The 17,695-nt window shown below is 44.2% G+C and overlaps 3 protein-coding genes across 9 annotated transcripts; 2 read left to right on the forward strand and 1 right to left on the reverse strand.

Annotated features, from left to right (window-relative positions):
* The first annotated feature begins 268 nt into the window (after positions 1 to 268).
* LOC135092312 (mucin-2-like) lies at positions 269 to 3,523 on the forward strand. Its single transcript, XM_063990766.1, has one exon. The coding sequence runs from the start codon at positions 269 to 271 to the stop codon at positions 3,521 to 3,523; it is 3,255 nt and encodes a 1,084-aa protein (XP_063846836.1).
* A 685-nt stretch (positions 3,524 to 4,208) lies between these two features.
* On the forward strand, positions 4,209 to 12,210 carry LOC135092163 (RING finger protein 212B-like). Of its 4 annotated transcripts, XM_063990437.1 has the most exons (10): positions 4,209 to 4,411; positions 4,913 to 5,065; positions 5,913 to 5,977; positions 7,019 to 7,150; positions 8,112 to 8,212; positions 8,981 to 9,056; positions 10,211 to 10,433; positions 10,676 to 10,733; positions 11,241 to 11,448; positions 11,741 to 12,210. In XM_063990437.1, the coding sequence occupies exons 1-9, from the start codon at positions 4,366 to 4,368 to the stop codon at positions 11,434 to 11,436; spliced, it is 1,050 nt and encodes a 349-aa protein (XP_063846507.1). In that variant the 5' UTR covers positions 4,209 to 4,365; the 3' UTR covers positions 11,437 to 11,448; positions 11,741 to 12,210. The 4 variants fall into 4 exon arrangements, with proteins under 4 accessions (XP_063846507.1, XP_063846506.1, XP_063846508.1 ...); XM_063990436.1 differs by having other exon boundaries at positions 11,241 to 12,210; XM_063990438.1 differs by having other exon boundaries at positions 4,940 to 5,065; positions 11,241 to 12,210.
* Positions 12,097 to 17,533, reverse strand: LOC135092164 (uncharacterized). 4 transcript variants are annotated; one of them, XR_010262782.1, is made up of 8 exons: positions 17,388 to 17,533; positions 15,793 to 16,197; positions 15,436 to 15,579; positions 14,675 to 14,757; positions 13,880 to 14,054; positions 13,327 to 13,370; positions 12,980 to 13,180; positions 12,097 to 12,614 (listed from the first exon to the last, which is right to left on the reverse strand). XR_010262782.1 is itself a non-coding variant. In XM_063990440.1 (7 exons), exons 2-6 carry the CDS (start codon positions 16,184 to 16,186, stop codon positions 12,990 to 12,992), a joined length of 987 nt encoding a protein of 328 aa, XP_063846510.1. In that variant the 5' UTR covers positions 16,187 to 16,197; positions 17,388 to 17,533; the 3' UTR covers positions 12,097 to 12,850; positions 12,980 to 12,989. The 4 variants fall into 4 exon arrangements, 2 of the variants coding, with proteins under 2 accessions (XP_063846510.1, XP_063846511.1); XR_010262781.1 differs by lacking the exon at positions 13,327 to 13,370 and having other exon boundaries at positions 12,097 to 12,811; positions 12,905 to 13,180; positions 17,388 to 17,532; XM_063990440.1 differs by lacking the exon at positions 13,327 to 13,370 and having other exon boundaries at positions 12,097 to 12,850.
* Between the last annotated feature and the right edge of the window lie 162 nt (positions 17,534 to 17,695).

A 17,695-nucleotide genomic window follows, 5' to 3' on the forward strand; every position in this document is an offset into this window, starting at 1 on the left:
CACTCACTGAACGGTCTCCCGGGCGTGCTAGCAGTGACTGACGAAGGCGCGGCAGGGGTGTCAGTGAGGGTGGTCAGTGCCTGGCGTGTGGCGTGGTGCCCCTGTCAGTGGAGGGTGTGTGGCGGGGCACTGCGCTTCAGAAGTGTTGCGGTGTGGCCTCCTTATCGTGACTGTTTCCGTGGTGACTCCAACGATAACAGCGCACATGTGACGCGCCGCTGTGAGTGTTGATGTTAAGTGACTGGTCATGACACGCACACGCCGCGTTATGCTGTGGGTGTGGGTGGCAGTGCTGGCAGTGGCGGGTGCTGGGGCAGTACCGGGGGAGCGTGATGGCCGCAGCCTGACGTGGGCGCAGGTGGCTCGCGACGACAACGGCGACCACAAGTCCATGGAATATGACGACAGCTTCTTCAGGAATTATGACTACGAGTACGTAGATGAGGCCCAGGCGGTGGAGCTTCCGCCGCGCCCTGAGGCAGGCGCGTCACCCCCACGGGCGGAGCGGCGCACCCTGGGCACCCTGCTGGGACGCCTGGTTCCGGATAATGCGTCCCAGGGCACCAGGCCGGCGCGCAGCAGCATCACCACCACCACGCGCCCGCCAGCCTCCTTCCTCGAGTCCATGGTGCGAACCATTGACAACCTGGTGGTGGAGGATCTCAAGGGGTGGTCCAAGTTCCTCACCCACATAAACACCCGCTACGTCACCACCACCACCACCACCACGCCCCGCCCCGCCCCGGCCACGCAGCAGCTGCAGGGAGACCTGGTGGTGGTGAGTGACGAGTTCGGGCGGCAACACGTGGTCACCATCAATGACATCGTGTCCTCGCTGGCACAACTTGACGAGCAGACCATAACAGACCTCTTACTGGGTCCCTCCAACCCCTCCCAACCCAACCAGCCAATCCAGCTCCCCGCCCGCCCCTCCGTCAGTATTCCCATCGGGCTTGACCTCAGCAAGGGCTTCACACAAAGTGGATTATCCTCACAAACACAGGCACGCAGCCCCATCAGCTCTAACTCCAGCCCTATCAATCCTAATCTTAGCAAAACCACCTCAAACCTCAGCGCCACCAGTCCTGATACAAGCCCCAGCCGCAGTCCTAACCTCAGCCCCACTAACCCCACCCATAGTCCTGCCATCTCTAACCACGACACCACCAGCTCTAATCATACCCCCACCACTTCAAACTTAAGCCCCACCAGCTCTAATCATAGCCCCACTACTTCAAACTCAAGCCCCACCAGCTCTAATCATAGCCCCACCACTTCAAACTTAGGCCCCACCAGCTCTAATCATAGCCCCACTACTTCAAACTCAAGCCCCACCAGCTCTAATCGTAGCCCCACCACTTCAAACTCAAGCCCCACCAGCTCTAATCATAGCCCCACCACTTTAAATTCAAGCCCAGTCAGCTCTAATCGTAGCCCCACCAGCTCTCTTCGTAGTCCCACTAGCTCTAGCCTCAGACCCACCACGTCTCATCGTAGTCCCAGCAGCAGCTCTGGCCGCAGCCCCACGAGCTCTAGTCAAAGCTCCAACCAAACCCCAACTAATTCCAACCGCAGCCCCCCCAGCCCTGACAGCAGCCCCGTTGGTCTCAGTAGCAGCAGCCGCAGCCGCCAGCCTACCCTCAATCCCACCCACTCCCCTGACCAATCCCCTGTCCGAGGCACCAACAGCCGCACCCGCAGCCGCACCCGCCACCCAGCCCACGCTCCCCCGCGCACTCACACGTCCACTCGTGTCTCCACCAGCTCCATTGTCCGTGCCATCCCCAACCACGCCTCCACCCACACCTCATCGCAGGGTGTGGTTCGCGCCGTCTCCACGCGTCTCCCCTCCCAGAGCGTGGTCCGTGACATCCCTACCCTCTCTCCCGCCCGCACCCCAACACGGGCCGTGCTCCGTGGCACCCCCATCCAAACACTCGCACGCCCCAGCACTTCCATTCCTGACTTTATCGTTCCCTCGCCGTCAGGCTCCACGCAAAACGCCGTTCGGAGGAGCAGTCAGGGAGTGCAGCGGCCGGCGCGCCACACAGGCCCCGTGCAGGCGGCGGCGGCGGTGCCCGAGGAGGAGGGCGAGGTGATAGTGATGCGGGATGAGACGGGTGCCATGCACGTGGTCACCATCCAAGACATCATTTCCTCGCTGGCGTCCCTCAACCCCACGGAGGCCAAGGGCCTGCTCTTCGGAGAAACTCCCGCCGCGTCCCCTGCAGCTCCCGCTACGCCCTTCGCCAGCCACGGCCTCTTGCAGAATACCGGACACACTGCCAGTGGCGTGACCGCGGGCCACGATGCCCAGAGGGTCACGCTGGGATCCGGGAGCGTGCAAGTGGGCGGGCCGGTAGTGAAGACTGCCTCGGCGGGCACCGTGCACGCGGCGCCCCAGCGAGGCGGCCTCTTCACCATCCAAGACATCATAGCGGCAGCAGAGGCGGAGGAGGGCCCCCAGGTGCCCCGACCCGACACGCCCAGCCAGCTTTTCCAGCTGTACCCGAACAGACACCACAACGTTCTGGCCCCAAAAACCACTACCCCGCCCTCGCTGATGGACGCCCTGCGCCAGCAGGACCTGCCGGAGCCCCTCGTACAGTACCTCGCCTCCCCGTCAGTGACCCAGCCCGTCACGCAGGCAAGCCCCGCACCGCAGCCTGCCCCACAGGGCCTCGGGGCCACTCTCAGCGGCCTCTTCTCTCGGATTGTCGGAGGTCAGCAGCAGCAGCAGCAGCCCCAGCAACAGCAGGCGCAGCAGAGTCAGGCCGTGGTGAACCAAGCGGGTCTGGCGCTGCCCACACCCATCCACTTCCGGGAGGGCACTAAACAGTCCACCAACACTGTACAGAGCCCAACCAAGCCCAAACAAGATAACTTTCTCCCGCCCGCCCTCAGCCACCTGTCCCAGGCAGTGCAGGACGCTCTGCGTAGGCAAGCTGATGATGTGCCCAACTTCGTACCGCCAGACTCCCAGCCCCAGGCAGCCGCCAGGGCAGACACCGGCCCCGTGGAGTTTATCTCCGCGGAGGAGGAGGACGAACCCTTGCACGCCGCCCCCCAGGAGCAGGTCCCCGTCATCCTGCCCCCCTCTGTCTTGGAGAAGGTGCCCCCGCCAGTCCTTCGCAGGATCACCAAGCAGTACCTGGAGTCCCAGGTGGACGGCCAGGCCACCGCCGAGGAACGCGTCTCCAAGAAGAAGAAGAAGAAGCAACGTTACCAGTACGTTGAGTTGCACCAGCCCGTGCTTCATCCCTTCCCTCCGCCTATCCCAGCCTACCCGGCGCCCGTATACCCACACCAGGGCTACCCAGACCACCACCACCAAGGCTATGGGGAGGATGACCACTCAGGCTACGGCAATGCCTTCCCCATGCTGGATATCTTCCTGCTGGCGGACGTGACCAAGGTGAAGAAAGTCGGGGACACCAACCTGTCTATCAAGGCTCCCAAGATTGGTGATCCTTCCTATTTCGTGGACACGCGGCCCCATCACGGCTATCACGGGTACCGCTAGCTGCAACACGCCCTCCCCTCACACTGTCAGGTCAACACAAGATAACACACTAACTCAAGGCGTGCGTCTTGTGTACTACCATTAAACACGTTATGTAAACATTGTGGTCAGTTTACGAGGTGTATCTTCTTTGTACATTTCCCTTGCGTGTTCTCTACAATGGACTGCTGGCCTGCAAGCTCGGCATGAATGTTCTTTGTCTGTTCTTCTTCAGTCTACGAAACTTTCTTGTAAAAATCGAATATTACTCTTACAGGGTTTTCTAACGAAGACAAATGCTGTGATGTTGTTGAAAAGATATTCATATTATGTTATAATAGTCATGTATGATGGATATTTTTTAATAAAATGTATTTTCATTGTATTTTTTGTCATATACTTGTATTTTCATATCTACTATCATATACTTATAATTGTACTTTCTGAATCAGCAAGGCAACTCATGAGTCATTAAACTCAATCTATATAGAATGAAATCCTGCCTAATCATGAAGAGAAAACTGTTTATCCAGCAGTCTCTAGGCATGACGGACGAAAGTACCAACTATACTAAAAAATCTTACTAACATATCTCTAAATACAACAAGATTATACCTTTCTAATATCACCACAAAAATATTGCTACAATTATAAATATATTTTATACTACGTCATGGCACTTAATAGGAAATACAAACACAACACAGACGCAGGGATCAGTCAGTAGGGGTTGGCAGCCATGACGTCAACACTGCCATGTGAAAAACTCTGAGGCGCGAAAAGTGAATGTTGCGAGCACGTCCAGTCATCGCACCGCTGATGGAAGCTGTGACGGATGTGCAATCAGTCCATATGTGCTGCCAATGACTCAGCATAACGTTCCCTTGCACCTGCTGCTGAGAAAACTAGGTAAGGGTGTTCCTATTGATGTGTTTGCGTGATGTTGTTATGTGGTCAATCTCTATTTATCTATCACTGTCAGCGCAGGTGTTATAAGTGAATTTGTTATTATATGAGTAATGCCACTCTACTTACATATACAACCCAGTCAGTGTATGTCTACCTATCTCAGTCTATCAAATTTAATTATGTATATCTCTTTATACCTACCTATTAATCGGTCAGCTTTTTTTTTTTTTTACGAATCGGCATTTGTTTAAGTCCCCTCTGCCATCTCTTTTTTTTTTTTTTTTACATTTTTATTTATCTTTTATTTTTTTACTGTATTATGCGATTGTTCCTCACTATACACGCACTATATAATCACTCTCTCTCTCTCTCTCTCTCTCTCTCTCTCTCTCTCTCTCTCTCTCTCTCTCTCTCTCTCTCTCTCAAAATATTTAATACTTAACACCTCACTGAAACACTAACACCACTCAGCATTATTTTCATCAGCATCACTTTTCCCAGATCTGGTTTTCTTTTACCGCAAGGAAGGGAGCGCTGCAGGGATGGACTGGATCAACTGTAACCTCTGCTGCCGCCAACCGGGAGATGACAGGGAGAGAACTTTCACTCTCAGCAGCTGCGGCCATATTTTCTGTGACCTGTGTCTGGCCAGGGGTATGTTAGATTAGGTTAGGGTAGAGTAGGGTAGGTTAGGTTAGGTTGTTAGGTTAGGGTATGGTAGGTTACATTTGGTTAGGCTAGTGTAGGTTAGGTTACATTTGGTTAGGTTAGTGTAGGTTAGGTTATGGTTGGCTGGTTAAGGTGCTAGGAGTGACTTTTACTTGGCTTAAACGATGTGTCACTTTTCTCTGCATCAGTTATTGTTTTATATCAGTTTAGTGAGCATAAAATAGATGATGTTCTTTTCACTTAACTTTTTTTTTTAATATGCCTTTCTTCTCTAAGTTTTTTCTCACCTTTCAATACACTTTTCTTAGTTCTTTTCTCTACACCTTTCTTTTATTTCTCATGTCACCTTTATCTTTACTATTTATTGTATTTTCACAGTGGTATATCTTTCATGAATCTTACTACTTTCAAAAAGGTAAAATTTATATTGTCCTATTGTTTAATTGACTTATGTAAAAAATCTCATTAGTTATATGCTGTCCACTTTTTAGTAGCCTATTCCTTCAATACCTTCATACTCCAGTCTGACTCTCCTCCCACATACTCCTGCATTGTCCAACCATCCCACTATAGGCTGTTCTCTTACACTCACTGCATCTACTACTTATATACACTGTGGCTTTTCTGTTACTTCTCTCCAAAAATTCTGAATTGTCACAAAGCTGCAGTAACATCTTCAGTATTGTACATCAGAGCACTTGGCTGGAAACCATTTCTCTGGGAGCCTCATATTTCTCACACGCACACTGTGAAAATATCCTTGGTCATAGCTTGATTGCACTTTCTATATGTTTTGACATGAGGACCTTGATTCATGCATTGCTCTAAACAGTGGAATCCCGAGAGAAGTGTGCTGTGTGCTCCTCCACGTGCCAGATGATGCAACTCTCCTCAAAGGTAATGCTCAAGCAAAGTTCATCTGGTATAGTCTGAATTAAAAGTCTGTAGGCCTCCCACAAACTTTCCCAGTAGGTTGAAAATCTTCCTGATCTGCTGGGACAAAAAAACAAAACAGTGAATATGGAAGGTTCAGTGACTTTTTAGCAGACTGTACCAAGACCCACATTCTTTGACATTTGTTGTTGCCTTATCTACTTCAACCTTTCACAGCGGTACACAACAATTCACAGCACTAACAGCAATGCATGGAATCTTTATAAGCATCTACAAGAAAGGGGATAGAAAATAATAAATTTTGCAATGTGTAGCCAGTACAATGTTTGGAGGTGGCTGTACAACAAGGAAAGATGTGTTATAGTGGCTAGTAATTAAGGAAAGGTGAGTCAAATAGCAGTGAAAGACCTAAGCATCCAGTACTGGAAGTTTTCTGGCTTTCAAGAGTGTTTTAATGATTCAAGTGATAATTTGATGGGAATCCTGCGTCATCACTGGAAAAAAAAATTCATGTTTGAGAACTTGACAAATCAACCTTAGCCTTTGAAGCTAGTCATTGTGAAAGACCAGCACTTCAAAATATAGACCTTCATCTTTCTGGTGCCTCAGTGTGTTTGGCATATTATTTCATATAGTCAAACACTCAGTCAATCACACCCACCTCATGCTGATAAAGACAGATGTAGTATATTTTTTGACAATCAGTCTTTTATCTCAGCAGTCACTCATTCACTCAGTCATTCATCTAGTAAGTCAGTCAGTCAATCAGTCAGTCAGTCAAAGTGATAAAGAAAGATATGCATTTCCTGAGGGTTGGTTATCAGGTCAGTCAGTCAGTCTGCCAGTCCATTAGCAAGTCAGTTCAGTCAGTAAGTCAAGTCACCTTCAGTGATAAAGATGTGCAATTCTTGAGGATCAGTCAGTCAGTAAGTTCATCACACTAACCCACAATCATAAGAACAGATATTCCAGAAAGCAATCAGTCCTTTATCCATTCAGTGTATCAGCCACACTCAACCACACTGCCTCCCTTCACTCACACAGATGAAACCAGATGCTGAGATGTTCTTCCAGGAGCCAGCAACAATGATCAAGAAACACTACACTCTCATCACTCGCCTCCTCGACTTCCAGAGGGACCACCGCATTCGCCTTGTGTCTTTTCATAGGAAGATTGTAAGCCAGAGGGAGAGATACAGTGGATTAGGGGAAAGAGGGATAGAATGGAATAGAGGTTAACACTGCCTTAACTTTCAAAGGGACCACTGTATTCACCTTGTGTCTTTTCATAGGAAGATTGTAAGTGAGAGGGAAAGAGAGAAAGAGAGTGAGATACAATGGATCAAAGAGGGAAGTAGAGATAGAAAGAGGGAAAGAATTAAATAGATGTTGATAAAGGAGTGAGACAAGAGAGAAGGAGAGAAAAAGAGAAATCACTAAGGAATAAAGAGAGAAGCAGGAGTAGAAAGGAGCATTAGGAGAAGCAAAACCATGAAAAATACAACAGTGAGATAGAGACAATGAAGCAGAAGTATCAGAAGAAAAAGACAGGGGAAAGAAAGAGAGAGAGAGAGAGAGAGAGAGAGAGAGGCATTAGGAAGAGGTAAAAAGCATGACACACTGAAAGATTGTGATTTTTTTTCTTTTTCTTTTTTCATTCATTCATTCTTTCTTCTTCTTCTTCTTCTTCTTCTTCATTATCCACTCCATTTTAGTACTCCTCTTTCCATCCATCCATTATGAAAAATTAAATATAGAGATTGAAAAGTATTACAAGTCTCCTTTCATTTACTTGTTTTAACACATTCATAAGAATATAAGAAAATAAGGGAAGCTGTAGGGAGCCATCAGGCCTCCACATGGCAGTTCGTATATGAAACATTTATGCTTCTTTCCACCTCTCATCCCCATCCATAAATTTGTCTGATCTTTTAAAGCTCCCTAATAACTCAGCACTAACAACCTGATTACTGAGTCCATTTCATTTGTGTACCACTCTGTTTGAGAACCAGTTCCTTCCTATCTTTTTAAGTAATTTTTTCAAGCTTGAACCCATTATTTCTTGTTCTATCCTGATTACTGACCCTGAGAATTTTGCTTATTCATTTCTTCACTCACTGCACAATTCCCCACATAGGTGCAGAAGTACTGGGAGCTGGAGAAGCAGATGGCCATGAACAAGAGCCAGGAAGCTGAGAAATATTCAGCTGCCAAAAACCGCATCCAGGAACTTGAACGGTGTGTCGTGATGCATTGGTCACAGTAGACCGGCTCCTCTCCTCTCTTGTAGTGTTATGTGGTCATCCATGGGACTTATAACCCATTCACTAATACTGGGAACTGTCTCATTATGAAGGGACCTTTGCACCATGGGCCAATGGAGCTAAGAATGTGAATGATGTGTGTATGAACGCATGGTGCTTTGTCTGGGCTGCCCATGTGAGGTTGCCAGCCTGGTATGTAGTCGTAGATAGATAGACTAATGCTGGCAATTTTTAAAGCTATGTGGTCATCAGTTCTTGGTTAGAATAAAGTAAATAATGATACAACTGTCATGGATGAGTTGCTAGAGATATTTTTCATCCCTTCTTACCCCCAAAAATTAATTAGCTTGATAAAATGGTTCACTGATATTAAGAATAAAATTAAACTGATGCCATGATACTGAAGTTGATGGGCTCTGATGTGCAAGGTGGTGGATGGTGGTGCACATAGCCTACGTTTTTTGGGGATGGTTTGGATGTTGTGTTGCAAAATAAGCTTTTTTCTTACTCAGGTTGTAGCTTCTTTGGTTTGTACTCGATAGTTCTTTACTAAACTTTTGAGTAATATACAATTTCTATTTTAGGACTATACAAATAGATGAATCTTTTCTTACTCTTGTAGGTTTTCTAGTTTGTATTCTTAATTCTTGAGAGGATTTTTGAATGATAAATAATTTTAGGTTTGAATCAAGCTCATTCACTCTTTTGATTCCTGAGCACACAGTGCATCTCTTCCTTCCAGTGAGGTGCAGCAGCTGCGCAGTGTTATAGCCTCCATGGAGGGTGGTGCCCAAGCTGGGAAGACCCCATCACCAAAGGTACTGTCACATGTGACCCTCACCATCTCTCTCCTCATGTTCATCCTTTAAATGTCCCCTCCACACAGTCTCCAGGTCCTCTTTGGTCTTCCCATTGGTCTCCCTCTAACCACCTTCAAAGAAGACATCCCTCTGAGTAAATAATACTATAAGACAAGGCTTTTCAAAGTACAGGTCAGAATACTGTACTGGGTCACACGCTTTTGTTCATTGAGTCACAACATCACAGACATGTGTACAGTGTTCCCCTGCTGTTCACAGGGGTTACATTCCAAAGCCTCCCACAAAATAGTGAAAATATGTAAATATGGGAAACCATCCCTACAAGGCTCACCAATACCAATATTTATAATTTAAACCTTAAAATATACATCTCACATTTATTAAACACATTCTAAATTCACTTTAACAAAATTAAAAAAAAATTATATGAATAGTACATAATATTTTGATTATTAAAAATACAGTAAACTGTAAAATGAAAGGGGGACCCAAGTAATATGTACAGTAAATATTCAATATAACAAACCTCTGTTTACCAAATTTTGGGTATAATGGCTCCCTTTAAGGTTGCTGCCTAACAGAGAGAGAGAGTGTGTGTGTGTGTGTGTGTGTGTGTGTGTGTGTGTGTGTGTGTGTTATGTCATCAGCCATTATGAAGGTCACTTGGTTGACATACACAACCAGAACTCTCTCTCTCTCTCTCTCTCTCTGGATATAGTGAATTTTTGTCTTTAGCAACACACCTTTTCACCACGTGTTCATTACTGTCATCTACAATAATTGAAAGAATAATCCAGGCTCTTTGGGCTGAAAAACTGAGCCGATGGTGACATCTGGTAAAAATTTGTGAATGTGCAAAACTGCAGATATGCAGGGAACACTAAATAAAAACTGAAATGTAAGAGTGTGTGTGTGTGTGTGTGTGTGTGTGTGTGTGTGTGTGTGTGTGTGAGCTAGCTTTCATATTAGAGGGAGAAAGGTGCAACACAACAGGCATACAGGGTCATGAAGGTAGTGTATAAAACCAAATTGGGTTGTGATGATAAGTTTGAAGAACACTAGTGAAGGAGGATGTGACATGTGATACAGTCTTAATTGAGAGCCTGAGGAAGCGTGGTGTCAGTGAGGCATGACATGTCCTTTCCTTCCAGCAAGTGTCTCCCAGTGGCACCATGATCAGCCCTGGCCGCCTCACAATGGTCAAGAAGAACCACGGCCCACCACCACCAGGGGTTCGAGGTGTCCCCAGCATCTCCCCCACACCACCCTTCGGCCCAAAGCAAGGCAGCAATAACAGAGGGAGGGCGTTCTCCCCTGTGGCTTGTCAGTACCTCCAGCCCAGGCCGCCTGAGGGTCCCCCACACCCCATCCCAGGTGATGCCTCATAGGGCTACATACATTGAGTGTGGTTTAAGTGCATTGCCTGCGAGTTACAAGGCAAATAAACTAATTGTGAATGCATGACATGTATACAGGATGAACCTCTATGAATTACAGTAATGGAAATAACTTTCATAGAGTGCTCTTCCTTTAGTGACCTGTTTGTTGATTTTTCACACTGCGTGACACATGAGGCTATCTGTTGTTACGAGGCTCAGCAGGTGTGTGCATTGCAGGTATTGGCTACTACAAGAACATCAGCCCTGTAATCTCAAGGAAGAATTCTCCAGCAAGGTGACCAAACACTTAATCTAATGCAACCAGCTAAACCCCACAATAGATACATGACCAATCATTTTCTCAAAGTGATGGGTTAATATTTCTCACAATGGAAAGCTTTACAAATCCCATATTAGATATACTGTATTAAAGACATGTGCGCACAAAAAGCTTGCAACTAACCATATAGTTTGATCAGTTTTCTTAATGTGACTGACTGATTCACTGTGAATTTTTAAACTGTTTCTTTCAAAGTGATAAAGAAGAATTAGAGAGTCAGTAAATAAAGATCATCCTCAATGTGCAAAGGTTCATCCATTACCAACACTTTTTTACGTTAATTTAGACGTATATGCATTTGTAAATTTTGTTAGTAGACCATTCTGAATGCATGCACTATTGAAGTCAACAGTGAGATGTGCATCATTCATTTTATAAAGTGTGAACCTCTATGCACGTCTCATGGTTGACTTCAATAGTGCATTTATAAATGTGGTCATTTATGAGATTTTTGTGGCGCAGGAGCATGCCAGGACACATAAGCCAGCTGCCTGCACCAGCACCCAGCCAGGGACACTCAGGCACTCCAGGATTCCGGCCCTTCATGCACCCTTCCCAGCCCCAGCCCCGGCTACACACTCCCACCAGCTACCCTTCACCAGACCTGTACAGCCGGCAGCCCCTTGACTTTGCTACTTACAAGAAGTACGCCATGTGAGGCCCACCACAAGTATGTGTGTGTGTGTGTAGTGTGGTGAAGTATACAAAGACCGGCTGAGGGAAGACATTTAGTTTTTATCCTTAGACCCAAAGAGCAAATTCTGTCTTATGTTCTACAAAGGTTTGATCTTTTATATGCTGGTCCACATGAGTGACTGAAAATTTAATTGTTTCAATGTACAGATCTGTAAATGTAATGAAGATTTTCCATTGTTTGCTGGACTCTGTGGTCTGTTAACAGCTTATACAAAATGTTATGCAGGGAATTTGTCACATTTCAAATTACTCTGTAATTATTTCAGCCATACAATCATCACAGAGAATGCTGAAATTTGAATTGGAAGCCACGTCATCTGACAATCTAGAAACCTCTGATGTCATACAAATTATGTCTAATGATTTGTCCATTCTGTTGCTGTAATTCAATTGTCAGAGAGCTGCCCTTTCCAAGTAAGGCAGATATACTCTACAGATGTACTTACTGATTCATGGCTAGTGTTTAGGTACCCACCATAAGACATGATAACCTGTATTAATCACGCAGGAAAATGTTAACATCAAAACTAATGCTGTGATGAGATTTGTAAAATGTCTGAAAAGCTTTGAGGGAAAAGGTCAAGCACATGCCATAATACTGAGGTCCTCAGAAAAAATGTATTAAAACTTTACAGGTTTATTTGTTGCTATTTACAAGTCTGTATTTACATAATCACAAATAGGAATATGTAATGAAAGATGCTCACTGAATCACATTAAAAACCATAACAAAGAATCTGAGCATGTTAAAATGTAGGTTATAAACATGGTACAGACATGTTCTCCATTTTTTTCTCAAAGACTGAAAACCAAGTCTTGCTTCAGTGCCACCTGACTAACATCACAAAATAATTGTAATTTCTACACAGCAAAAACTGGATCCTGGTTTTTTTTTTTTTTTTTTTTTTTTTTTTTTTGCTACAAATATATGGAAATTCTTTTAAAAGTAACTTCAATAGATTCCTTACATCACACAGGAAACCCTCCTTTTGTATCCCAACACTGCTAGTGTAGATAAATGTACTCACACTCAAAAAAGATTCATTACACATTCACCACAAAACCAACTGACACCAAGGATGGATCTGTTGGTAACAGGCTGCTCATGTTGGTATCCCTGTGTGCTTGGTTCAGCTGCACCTGCATGAATCAAATGAACAGTCCTCATACATGAAGCAATAGGATCTGAGCTGCCAGTGACACTTCATAAAACACAGGTGGTACTAGGCTTTTCAGTGTGGATCTCATCACACCCCACTGTAACAATAGTTTTTTGAGTGTGTGTACAGCTGGCTCCAAGAATTTCAGTACATGTCATGGCAAGGTGAGGGCGACATCTGGCACAACTACACAACAGCAGGAAATATCTCCAAAGCCTGGGTAATAGGGATGTGTGGTTATGCCAGATGTTGCCCTCACCTTGCTGTGACATATAACAAAATTTTTGGAGCCAACTGTACATACAGAGATAAATGAATCAACAATGCAGAATTAAAGTTAAATACCTCAAGAACCTCACGTCACAGCCTCAGCAGAGGTGCCTGATGAGGATGGAGGGGCAAGGGGGTCACGTGGCCTGTGCACCCCCACCAGGTCTTCCTCCGACACCTGGGACCTCTCGTCAAACTCTGCGCCAACGGTCCACAGAGTCTCCAGGTCATAGGCCTCTCTCGTCTCTGGCCTCATGATGTGCAGGATGATGTTCCCTGTGCACAGGAAGATTAGAGGGAGGTGTTAAGGTTTCCAGCACTACCAATCATAACACACACACTGCATGTCCTTACCTGGAAGAGAGGGAGGTGTTATGGTTTCCAGGGCCACCAATCAAGACCCACACACTGTATGTCCTTACCTGGGTGGCTATGATAGGGTTCTTCGTGACTGCAGCCAACTTTCCTATAAGAGGATGGTTGGGAGACAAGCAAGGGTGAATGGGATAACAGTGAGCCTAGATAGCATGGGTGTATGCTGTGGATACATTAGCATCAACCAACTAGTGGAGAAGATATCATTCTAGTGTGATGAAGCTACAATGCTTCCATCATTGGAGAGAAACAGAAAAAAAAAGTTTTGAGATATTTGACTTCCTATGAAGAAAAATTAATGTTTCTATGGTATGTAACTGAGAAAAGTACGGTTTGCAATATATAACAGTAATTAAAAAGCACTAATATTTTATGTATACAATGAGACAAAGATAACTTCACATTTGTGTTAAAGAAAATATCAATGTATCTTTCACTATACAGCCTTGGTATATGTATTATGTATGTATGTATCTTCTCATGAGCCAGGATTAAATTCACAATCATCAGGCTACACGCTGGGCATACAAAAAAAACTCAGGCCCAGACACATGAAGACAATAATGATGATATGGATACGTACACCCACACATGACTCACCCATGTCCATCGCCACCCAGTCTGTTCCCTTGCCCTCCATCAGTACTGAGTGGTCCTTCTTGCCCTTCTTCAGCTTGTATGCTGCCTTCACCAGCTCTGACAGTGCAGTCCTGTGCCTCTGGGATGCACTGGACACAATCACCATGTAGCTTGCATACTTCATTTCTTCTGGTATCTGTGAATGACACACCACTCCTCTTAGGAAGCAACAATGAAAAATATTGGTACATAGTTGCCTTTGAAAGAGATGCTGAAACATAACAACAGATTACTGGTTACTGAAGGTGAAGTACAAAATCATATATTTTTTTTAATATAAAAGAAAATTATAAGAAAATAATGATTTTCAAAATGAAACTAGAATAAAAACCTTCAATGCACAATGCTATCCACTACAATTCTGTTTATAAAATAGCTTATGTCAGAGAAAATTAAAAAGATTAGATCTTTTATATTTTTTTTGTTTTTTTTTTATATTAACAGTTTCATTTTGATTTCAAAGTAAATATTTCTGAAATATCTTTTCTTTTCTATCTGCTATATGGCCACTCATTACTTCATCTTAGCCACTCAACTTCCTACTTACTGGTTCACTAAATCTGCTTTCTAAGTCTCCACACATCACTCCAAGAAGCAAGATCCAGCCCTTGGACATTCTCCCACCACAAGACACACCCCTGCTCCTCTTCTCACCAGTCACAGAGTAGAAGAGTGTGATAAACTTCAGCACAAGTCTCACATTATTACCACCATCACATTCTTCTATTCCACTGCCCTACTCATCCCCATCCTCACCTGTATCACCACCATATCCTGTGCATTGTCCTCTCGCAAAAGGTCCACCAACTCTTCCACATCAAACACTCCTGTTTCTCCACCTGCAACAATGTGTGGCATGTTATGTGATATCTGAGGAATGGTGATCATTTTGTTTTCAACTTGATTTACAAATGCAAAATAAAAAATAAATGATATATATATATATATATATATATATATATATATATATATATATATATATATATATATATATATATATATATATATATATATATATATATATATATATATATATATATATATATATATATATATATATATATATATATATAAACAGTACTAGTAGTACAGTAAAACAGTAAAAGTAATCTTCTAGTGATATGACAGTCATATATGGAATAAAGACATAACAATATGGGGAAATTGGAAAGAACAGAAATGAGAATGTTGAGGTGGATAAAGGATGTATCACTCACAGAACACCCATCAAAAGAAGTAAGAAGGGGAGCAAGAGTGGAATGAATTGAGGAAGTGATAAGAAGATAAAGAGGTGATGGTCTGGTCACACAGTAAGATGAGAAGACCAGGGACAGATTAAAAGAGCCTGAAGAAAACCAGCTGAGGTGGTTGACAGAGAGTGACATGAAGGGATGGAATTCCAATAGAACTGCAAGGGATGGGAGTCACAGAGGAAGATGCAAGGACAGAAACAACCAGAGGAGACTCATACATGGCACCAACCCCTTACTCTAGGGTAAACACAAACATAACCTCACGTTTTAGTTTAACCTTCTCCTGCTTCCCCTGCACCTCCTCCTCCAGCCCTGCCTCTCTGCGCTGCTGCTCCTCATCATAGTCATAGATGATCTGGGTGTGGGTTTCCAGCTTCTGGTACTTCTCTGCCACCAGATGACTCCACACTGCAACACATGAGCACACCAGGTCAGGTCAGGTCACGTGTGAAGGGATGCTCACTTACAACGGATGACACACTAAAGATGAATGAGTAAAAGAAAAGCATGAATTGTCATCAATACTATCCAGACCTAAATGTACATAACTACTGAAACAAAAAAAATTGCAATTCAATCTTCTCAAAATGTTACAGTACAACACACAACACCACAACACACCCTTCTGTGGACTGATTCCTCCCTCCCTCCTTTCTTCCTGTCTCTTTTCTTTTTCTACTGTGTCACTTGCCAGATCTTCCTCTTTAGTCCTCTCTTTTCCTTCCTTTGTCTTGCCGCTGCTCAGGTCCTCCTCCTTCTGTGGCTGGTGGGAGAAGTCCTTATGCAGTTCCTTCAACCACTCCTTCACCTGAGGATCACTGGCATAGTCCCCTGGGTCCCTGCAGCCCAAGGTGTGTCCGGAGGAGAGGCAGCGCAGACCAGACTGGGGCTTAGGGCATCCCGCAAACCACAGGAGGGAATGTGTGGCCCCTCTTGTGATTGTGCTGAGGGTCAGAATGGCTGGTGACCTGATGCCCCAGAGGTCAAGGGTTCTTGGCAGCACCCGGCACAGCATGGTTAGGATGCCTGTGGAAGGGAAAAGTTACACAATATATGTTCAGGTAACTTCTAAACTGGTAACTAAATACTAGTTATGAGATAACTGATATTGATAAAAGAGGAAGAAATCATGGAAATAACATTAGCCACCTATTTTAGGGAGTAACTATTCATTCCTGGGCAAAAATATGCTTTTTCAAATCATGATCTACACGATGATGGGATCAGAAGTGTACTTAAAAAAATTGAGTTAATCTAAACCTAATCAAACCTGATTTAACCTAGCTGTCAGAGGAAAATGCTAATGTTTTGATATTATCCAAGGGGGACCCTGTAGGTGTGAAATAAAGACTATGGGTATGAGAGGACACTTTCTTAAAAAGTGAGTCCTGAAATATTTGCAAAGGGATGGGAGAGAATGAGTGGATTAGAGAATGCTGGGATAAAATATAATGACAGGAACAAATACAGACTTTTCTGTCACAACAATTCTCTTGAAACAATACTTAGGAGCAGATATCAGATATGGACTGGTAAGTATAATATGAGAGAGTTTATGAAGGAAGAAGAAGAAGGTAAGTTTTTACAATAGGATCAAACTACATTTCAAGTAGAATACTATGATATTCATTATTGTTTATTATGTTATACACGATTTTGTGCATAAAACGTGTAGGAAATGCTTCATTTTGCCTCTTCTCCCTTCATCCCCCCTACAATCTTGGGGACTCGTTGGGATGCGGGGTTTATGAGCGGAAACACGAAAATGGTCATTTCAAACCCAACCTAACCTAACCTACGTCCACCACTCAACAAAAAATTTCCTATAGCACGGAAACTATTAATTTGCGATGAAAACTTCAATGAAGTAAGTTTCTCAGTATCCATAAAGGTAATCAAAAACAATATCCTTAAATGTGTTGAACGTTATGGTCCTCTCCTAAAACAATACCAAGAGAGTGAGGAAGGCATGGGTGTTCTGACATGATAGTTATCTCAGAAACCACCTAAACATCCGGCTCCTGTGTGGTTGGCTGCTGACACACGTAGCACCACACTAGCTCAGGGAAACAAGTAAATTCTGGAGGAAGATCACGGAAGGAGCAATACATTCTGCCTGGCATGACATGAATTTCGTGTTCCAGATGCTGAAATTGGTAGCTGTGGATTACAGATAGGAGATACTGGCAGATCCAGGCAGTAAACCTTTTCCTTACCATAAACTGTCCACTTAAGGAAACACTCAACAGCAGAACACGTTGAGCAGTGGGGAACCCAAACAAGCGTCCGGAAGGCTAACTAGTGGCATAGGTCACATTTACTTTTATCTTTTTTACTAGTTTTAGACCACATATTTACATCAAAAACATACTGGAAGCTGATACTGAAATATAAGAAACAGGCTGATTGTAGTAGTGAAGGAATAATTGGAAAGAATACCATAATCGTAAAATAGTAAATACTAGAGCCATGTATTGGGTACTATCTATATAATTTTATTTCTTTCATTATTCATATTGTTTTT

Source organism: Scylla paramamosain, chromosome 39, assembly GCF_035594125.1.
Source record: "Scylla paramamosain isolate STU-SP2022 chromosome 39, ASM3559412v1, whole genome shotgun sequence".
NCBI classification, from domain to species: domain Eukaryota; kingdom Metazoa; phylum Arthropoda; class Malacostraca; order Decapoda; family Portunidae; genus Scylla; species Scylla paramamosain.

Bases quoted from the DNA above. Each gene is read 5' to 3' on its own strand.
- LOC135092164 (XM_063990440.1), bottom strand. From the start codon at position 16,186: ATGCTGTGCCGGGTGCTGCCAAGAACCCTTGACCTCTGGGGCATCAGG. The intron at 14,758-15,435 runs GTGAGGTTATGT...ACATTGTTGCAG, and splicing joins GGAGAAGGTTAAACTAAAAC to GTGGAGAAACAGGAGTGTTT. The intron at 13,181-13,879 runs GTGAGTCATGTG...TCCTGTGCACAG, and splicing joins CTGGGTGGCGATGGACATGG to GGAACATCATCCTGCACATC.
- LOC135092312 (XM_063990766.1), top strand. From the start codon at position 269: ATGCTGTGGGTGTGGGTGGCAGTGCTGGCAGTGGCGGGTGCTGGGGCA.
- LOC135092163 (XM_063990436.1), top strand. From the start codon at position 4,366: ATGACTCAGCATAACGTTCCCTTGCACCTGCTGCTGAGAAAACTAG. The intron at 8,213-8,980 runs GTGTGTCGTGAT...TCTTCCTTCCAG, and splicing joins CGCATCCAGGAACTTGAACG to TGAGGTGCAGCAGCTGCGCA. The intron at 10,434-10,675 runs GTGATGCCTCAT...TGTGCATTGCAG, and splicing joins TCCCCCACACCCCATCCCAG to GTATTGGCTACTACAAGAAC.